Source organism: Tetrahymena thermophila, assembly GCF_000189635.1.
Source record: "Tetrahymena thermophila SB210 genomic scaffold scf_8254674, whole genome shotgun sequence".
NCBI classification, from domain to species: Eukaryota; Ciliophora; class Oligohymenophorea; order Hymenostomatida; family Tetrahymenidae; genus Tetrahymena; species Tetrahymena thermophila.
Window position 1 is genome coordinate 61,975 of NW_002476440.1, and position 7,290 is coordinate 69,264.

The window sequence follows — 7,290 nt, forward strand, 5'->3', positions numbered from 1 at the left end:
ATATTAAATGCTTAAAATATAAATAGATAGATAGCTTTTATTATTGTTTTTATATTTATAAGTATTATATTTTTGTAAGTCAATAAAGAATTTATTAAAAATAAAAAAATTTAATTTAATAAAAAATATTTTTATGAAGATTTCAAAAAAGAAAAAAGTGATGATAAGTTTATTTTTTCATGAAATAAAATTTTTTAGATTTAAAATTTTTCATTAGCTTTAAATTATTTATTTATTTTATAATATTTTGTGATTTTAATAAAAATAAAACCTGATTTCATAAAAAGAAGTTCAAAATTTACATAAAAATGTAAATTATACTAATAAGACATATAAAAAAAGATAAAAAAATATAATTTTATCAATTGAATTTTTTATATAAATTATTTATTTTAAAATTTTTAATCAAAGGCAATAAATTTATTAGAAAATTTTATTATTTTTAGCTAATTTATCTAAAAGACTGTTATTTTGTTAACTATTAAGCTAAGAAACAGCAGCTGATTTAATTTCGCTATCCTCTAATTCATTTAAATTCATTATTTCAAACTCCTTTTGAACATTCAATATTCTACAAGTTTTATCATCAGAACCTATTGCTAAATACTTGTTATCGGAAGAAAATGCAATTGATAAAATACTTTAATCATTACCATTATATATACTTATGAGTGAAAATCCATTTTCTGCATTCCAGATTTTGCAAGTTGTGTCGTCAGTCGTAGCAAGATATTTGCTATCTGCAGAAAAAGCAATATAGTTAATTGTTTAAGCATGTCCTTGTATCGTGTTGACGAGATTATATTCCTCTTTTATATTCCAGATTTTGCAAGTTGTATCAGATGAACAAGTTGCAAGATATTTGCCATCTTAAGAAAAAGTGATTGATTTGATCTAAGAGCTATGTGCTTAAATAGTATGTATTAGCTCAAATTATCCCTTTGCATTAAATATGTTACAAATATTATTATATGATACGGCTAGATATTAACTGTCTGATGAAAAATATAATTATGAAGTGAAATTAACAAATGCTTCAATTGTAGTAATAAGTTAAAATTCATTTTAAGTGCTCCATATTTTGAAAGTTTAATCAATTGAACTTGCAGCAAGAAGCATGCTATTTGGGGAAATAGCAATCGATGTAATTAATCTTGCGCTTCCTTAAATGTTATGTAGAAATTTAAATCCTTATTCTACGCTCCAGATTTTAATAGTTTAACTATTTGAATAAGTTACTAAATATTTACCATCTTGAGAGAAAGCAAGATATTTAATTGATAATTTATAGGCTTCAATCTTATTTATAAGCTCAAATCCTCTTTCTGTACTCCATATTTTGAAAAAGTTATTATCTGCAGTTGCGAGAAGCTTACCATCTGGGGAAAAGGCAACTGAGGAAATTACATAAGTGTGCTTCTCATCCATTTTTATGAGCTCAAATCCTTTTTCTAAATTCCAAATCTTAAAAGTGGTATCACCAGAGCCTGTTATGAGCTACTTTGCATCTTGACTAAAAGCAGCTGAATAAATACAAATTGTATGTTTTTGGATGACATTAACAAGTTAGAATCCATTTTCCACATTCCAAATCTTGCATGTCGCATCATTTGAAGATGATGCAAGATATTTACTATTTGCAGAAAATACAACGGAGTAAACAAAATTAGAATGTGCTTTAATTGTGTCTATAAGTTCATATCCTTTTTCTACATTCCAGATCTTAAAGGTACTATCTTAAGAGCAAGTTGCAAGATATTTACCATTTGGAGAAAAAGCCACTTAAAAAATCTAAAAAATATGTCCCTAAAGAGTTTTTATTAATTTAAATCCAGCTTCGATGCTCCATACTTTGCAAGTTTAATCTTCAGAACCTGTTGCAATTAATTTACCATCAAAAGAAAAAGCAACTGAGAAAATTTTTTTTTAACCATGTGCATTAATTGAATGAAGAAGTTAAAATCCTTTATCTACATCCCAAATTATACAAAGACTGTTAAAGGAAGCTGTAGCTAGATATTTGCTATCTGCAGAAAATGTAACTGAGGAAATTTCAGAATTATTTCCTTCAAGTGTGTGATGCAGTGAGAATCCTTTTTCAATATTCCAAATTTTGCAAGTTTAATCTTCTGAAGCTGTTGCTAAATATTTATTGTTTGCCTAAAAAACTACTTATGTTACAGGATGAGTATGTCCTTCAATTTTATTTACGAGTTCTAAACCATTTTTTATACTCCAAATTTTGCAAGTTTTATCATGAGAGCCAGATGCAATATACTAGTCATTCGGAGAAAAGGTAACTGAAGAAATCTTCTAAGTATGTCCTTCGATCTTATTTACTAGTTTGAATTCTTATTATGAGTCCCATATTCTGCAAGTTTTATCAGCTGAGCAGGCTATGAGATATCTTCCGTCAGTTGAAAAAGATACTGAGTGTATTTATAAATATTCTGTTTCAATGGCATGCAAGAGTGCAAATCCTTCTTTTACATTCCAGATTTTGCAATGATTATCACTTGAACTAGTTGCTAGATATTTTCCGTTGTCTGAAAAGGCAACTGAGGTTATAGGTCTAGTGTGTTCAGTTTAGATAGTTTTTAAGATATCAAATTCATTTACTAAATTGAAAATTATGCAATTTTTTTCTTCTGAAACTGCTGCTAAATATTTTTCATCGCTAGAAATTGAAGATATTGTCAGATCAGATGAGCAATTTTAAATGTTTTTTATAATTTAAAGATTTTGTTAATTATAAATATTGATTTCTTGATTTTTAGAAGCGATTATTATATCCTTTATCGAAATTGACGATTCAGCTTGAATTTTGTTTTAGTCTAAAAGCGTGAATCCTTTTTAAAAATCCCCTTAAAATATTTAATTGTTAATTAAATTAACAAAATATTATGATTTATTGATTGATAAACATGATATATGAGATACGAATGTGAAAGAGGAAATTATTTCAAAAGTTTTGGAATTTATTTCAAACAAAGACTTTTTCGTATTAGCAACAAAAATATTTTTTGTGCTCTCATAATAAATATTTTTCAATGAGGTATTAGTAATCTGCTTTGACAATAATTATTTGAAATTTTTTTGACCTATCTCAAATTTATTAATAAAACCACTCTCAGTGATAGATACAAGATTATTTTTTGATAGTATTGCTTTGTTAAATTAATAAATATTATCTGAGTCCATTTATTTTTAGAAACCATCAAATATTGCATTCTTTGTGTTTGAACTTTCATAGTTTTCTAAGTTTTGATTTTCAATTAAAGAGTCGCTTAGATTGCAATCCTAAAACTCAGCTAGAATTTGAGATTGGGAAGTAATATATGCTAAGGAAAGCGAACATTTATTTAAAATCAAATTAGGATATGAAAATTTAGAAAGAAACAGAGCTGATAATAAATTAGAAGTTCCAATGTCTATTTAGCTCTTTTCTGTATTTTTCGAAATTTTCGACTTTTTTAGATATTAAATGTATTTATTTGTCTTTGATATATCTTCTAAGCTGTATGTTTAGTAGAAAAATTATGATTGAATATCAGATTTCATAAGTTTATAAAGCTTTATAAGAATTTGTTGTTCTGATGCATTTTTTTCACTGCTCATGATGATTCTTTTGTTAATGTTGAATTGTTTCAGTTTGGAAATGTCTAACTTAAAGATATTTTATTTATGTAAGTCAAAATCATACTTCATAGCTCTAGCAGCAAAGAATTCAAAAAGAGATTTATGTCTAAACTCGAATTCTTATGATTAATTTTCTTCAATTTTATCTTTATTCATTTAAATTTAATTTTCTTTATTCTAATTTTTAGAGTTTTTTCCTTCAAGTTTCAATTAAATTCTTGTAATAACTCTAGAATCAACATAATTAGTTAATTTCTAAATAATTTCATTTTCATCTATTTTATTTTATTTGAAGAAAAGTGATACTTCTTCACTAGGATTAAATTTAATCTAGTCTCTACTTGTTGAAAGAAAGTTTGATTTTTAGCCTTTTTAAATAAACATATGCATAGCGATATATTGGAAATATTCAAAGTAGCAAGATTCTACTTTTTCTGCTATAGCTTATCTTTGTTTGTCATTTAATATAAGGTATTTTTATTATTGAACAAATATTTGAGCTTTTTTTTTGAATTGCTAAGAGAAAAATAACTCTTAAATGTCAATTTAGTCTGAAGCTTGCTAGAAAGTGTTCAAAATTCTTTCGTTTTTAAGGTCAATATCTGAAATCATTCTTGTTGTGAGATACAAATTGATTGGTAACTTTAGCAATTCATTTAGTTAATTATTATTAAAAATAATTTTTTTAAGTTTTTCATGTTGTTCTAAATCAAAATCTACTTAATTTTCTGATTATTGTTAATTTTTATACTTCTATAAGTAATCTTCAATGTCTTGGTTTGTTATTTTTTCCAGTTTGAATATTCCATATGAATCACTATGACTTACGTTTCCTTAATTGTCGTAGTAATTAAAGTAGACTTTAGCATCAGAGACTGTGATTTTTTCTAATCTAGAAGTTACAATGACTAGAGTATTCACCCATTCATTGAGATTTAACTTTTGGTAAACCTTAAAATAATCACCAGTATATTCATCATAGCCATCAAGCATGATTAGTTTATTTCTCTCGGATTTCTTTAAATTATCAATGTCTTTTCTCTTTATGTTTAAAGATTCTAAGTAATCTTCAATTGAAGGTTTTTCTTTATCTAATGAGTTGCATTTAATTATAAATGGTATGAAATCAGTTCTATTGTCACTTTTGTATTTTGAATTATCATTCAGAACTTCTACTTCTATTTTTTTCAAGAGCATCGATTTTCCAGAACCTCCTTCTGCCAATATTGATATGATTTTACATGTTGATATTTAATTGGCTTGGTCATTTACTTTTTATTCTTCTTAAGAAAATACAAAGTTAGGGATGAGGAATTAGTCAAAAATTTATTTCACTGCATCTTTTTCATCTGTTTTAAATTTATAGCCATCTTAATGCGTTATTTATTAATTAACATACAAGTGAATAGCCTCTAGCAAAGCATCATCTTTATGGGTTATTTCAAGATCTTTCTATCTTTGCTTGACACTTTATTCCCAAATTTCAACAAAATATTTAGCTAATTGCTTGTCTAAATCTTTTTAATTCTAAATATCATATGCGAAGTTATCGAAGTCTGACTTATCATCTAAATGCTTAGTCATTTATTATTTTTATTGGCTAATTTGATTCAAAATTTGAGTTTTATCAAGCTAATTATCAATAAACTCAGCCATAACTTAATTATATTCACTCACAATCTTAACAGATTTTTATTTCTCCATTAAATAATTTGAGACGATATTATTCATCATGTCTTTAAATTCGTTTTAGTGTTTGACTGATAAGATTTAAGCAAAATGAAGAAGTAATTAAGCTTTTATGTATCGAAATTAATGACTCTATGCTATTAAATTAGCTACACTTTTGAGTAAATCAATAATTCCATCCGAATACTCTTCCACTTATAAAAACTTCTATTAATTGATAATAAGTTCTCTCTTATTCTGTCCTTCTAATCTCTAACGAAGTTCTTCAAAATTGTCCTTTATTTGCTACTTGGACAACAAATAGTTCAATTGCATATAAACAAATAATCGAGTGTCATTACTTTTAATTTTATCACACTCTTCCAAATAGAAAATAATTTCTAAAATCTGATCAGAAAGATTCTCACCCATGTATTAAACCTTTTTTAGCCATAAAGATAGCATATTGTTGGATATATTATTGCTATTGTAATTAGAATAAACACCAAGCCCTTACTTAATAGATCCTACAGAAGCATCAGATGTTAATTTGTCTGCAATCTTTTTTATATCATTTATGAAATCTTTCAGCTTATTGAAATCGACTTCTGTTAAATTTTTGATAGCACCTGCAATACTGACAAATCCAGCTCCAAATTTAGCAACCTCAACTATTTTTTCAATAATTTGCATAGCGATGTGCTTATTAGCTTCATCTAATCCTTCTCTTTAAGAATTCAAAGACTTTAAAATGTCAAAATATTAAAATAAATCCAAACAAGCAAACAAGGATGTCTCTCTTTATTTTCTTTACAATAAACGATGAGTATTTATAATTTATCGCTTATCGCATTGATATCAGATTGCACAGATGACTTAGAATTGTTTTATTTAATAATAAGAAAATAGTTGATAAGTAGATTTATCATGTCTATGACTTTTGGTCTAATTTCTTGCAAAACTATCTACTCTCTGAAATCATATAATGTTTTTTCTATTATCTATCTTACTTCAGTTTCTAATACATTTAAGCTTTCTTCTACATTACTATCTTCTTTAATCGCAAAAAATTCATTATATGATTTATTAAATTTTTCAAATTTTCTATTAATTCGCTATTCTTCCTTCATTCTATCATCTTAACTCTAATTTTTTATACTTTTAAGTTTGATTTCTTTTTTTATTTGTTAATACTAATCTTCTGGTTTCACAGCAATTACTTTTTATTTACTGCCACAGATACCTCCACCTAAAATCTTATTCTTCTAAGTTTATTTAAACAAATCTTGAAATTCAAACTAATTATTGTCATTAAATTTTAAGTATTATCTATCTCTTTAGAGTATTAACTTTTATAACTTATTATCACAATTTAAATAACTAATATTTTATTAATTTTCATCATATTTATTGATTTATTGCTCAATACAAGTTTTATTTGAAGTTCTCTTTTCATGTGAATCAATTTTCATCAAATTTTATTTTTATGTCTAGCTTAATACATCTTACTAAGATTATACAAAAAATTTATTTGATACTTTATTGCTATCCCTATTAAACTCATTTTAAACTGGAAAATACAAATTATTCTTGTTTATTAATTTATCATTTAAATTTGGTGTTTGATATGCTTTTTCTTCTAATAATTTATTTCTTCCATTATTGATTGACTTTTAAATTTTAAATCTGAGTTAAGGAAAACTCAATTAATTTTGAGTGATATGAATTATTTTTTTATTGAATTAATTTATTTGATTTTTAATAATTAAATTAAACAAATTCTATCTTTATATCTAAGTTAAGGAAATGGGAGTTTAATAATTTCCTTTGTAAATATTATTATTTAAATCTTCTCCTTATTATTAACGTGTTTTGATTTTTAATATTTCTTTTATTTTTGAATTGGATTTGCAATTATTTCTATCGTTTTGTTGCTTTTAATATATAAAAAGCTATTCTCCTTCTATGCATTAGTGCTAACAT

The 7,290-nt window shown here is 25.1% G+C and overlaps 2 protein-coding genes across 2 annotated transcripts; both read right to left on the reverse strand. All coding sequences in view use genetic code 6, as the record gives it.

Moving 5' to 3' along the window:
• Positions 1 to 405: 405 nt before the first annotated feature.
• Positions 406 to 6,779, reverse strand: TTHERM_000741682 (WD domain, G-beta repeat protein, putative; the record flags this gene model as incomplete). The annotated part of the gene is made up of 2 exons (XM_012797006.1): positions 406 to 6,051; positions 6,318 to 6,779. The coding sequence occupies 2 exons, from the start codon at positions 6,777 to 6,779 to the stop codon at positions 406 to 408; spliced, it is 6,108 nt and encodes a 2,035-aa protein (XP_012652460.1).
• Positions 6,780 to 6,912: 133 nt separating this feature from the next.
• Positions 6,913 to 7,290, reverse strand: TTHERM_000741693 (hypothetical protein; the record flags this gene model as incomplete). The annotated part of the gene is made up of 1 exon (XM_012797007.1): positions 6,913 to 7,290. One exon carries the CDS (start codon positions 7,288 to 7,290, stop codon positions 6,913 to 6,915), a length of 378 nt encoding a protein of 125 aa, XP_012652461.1.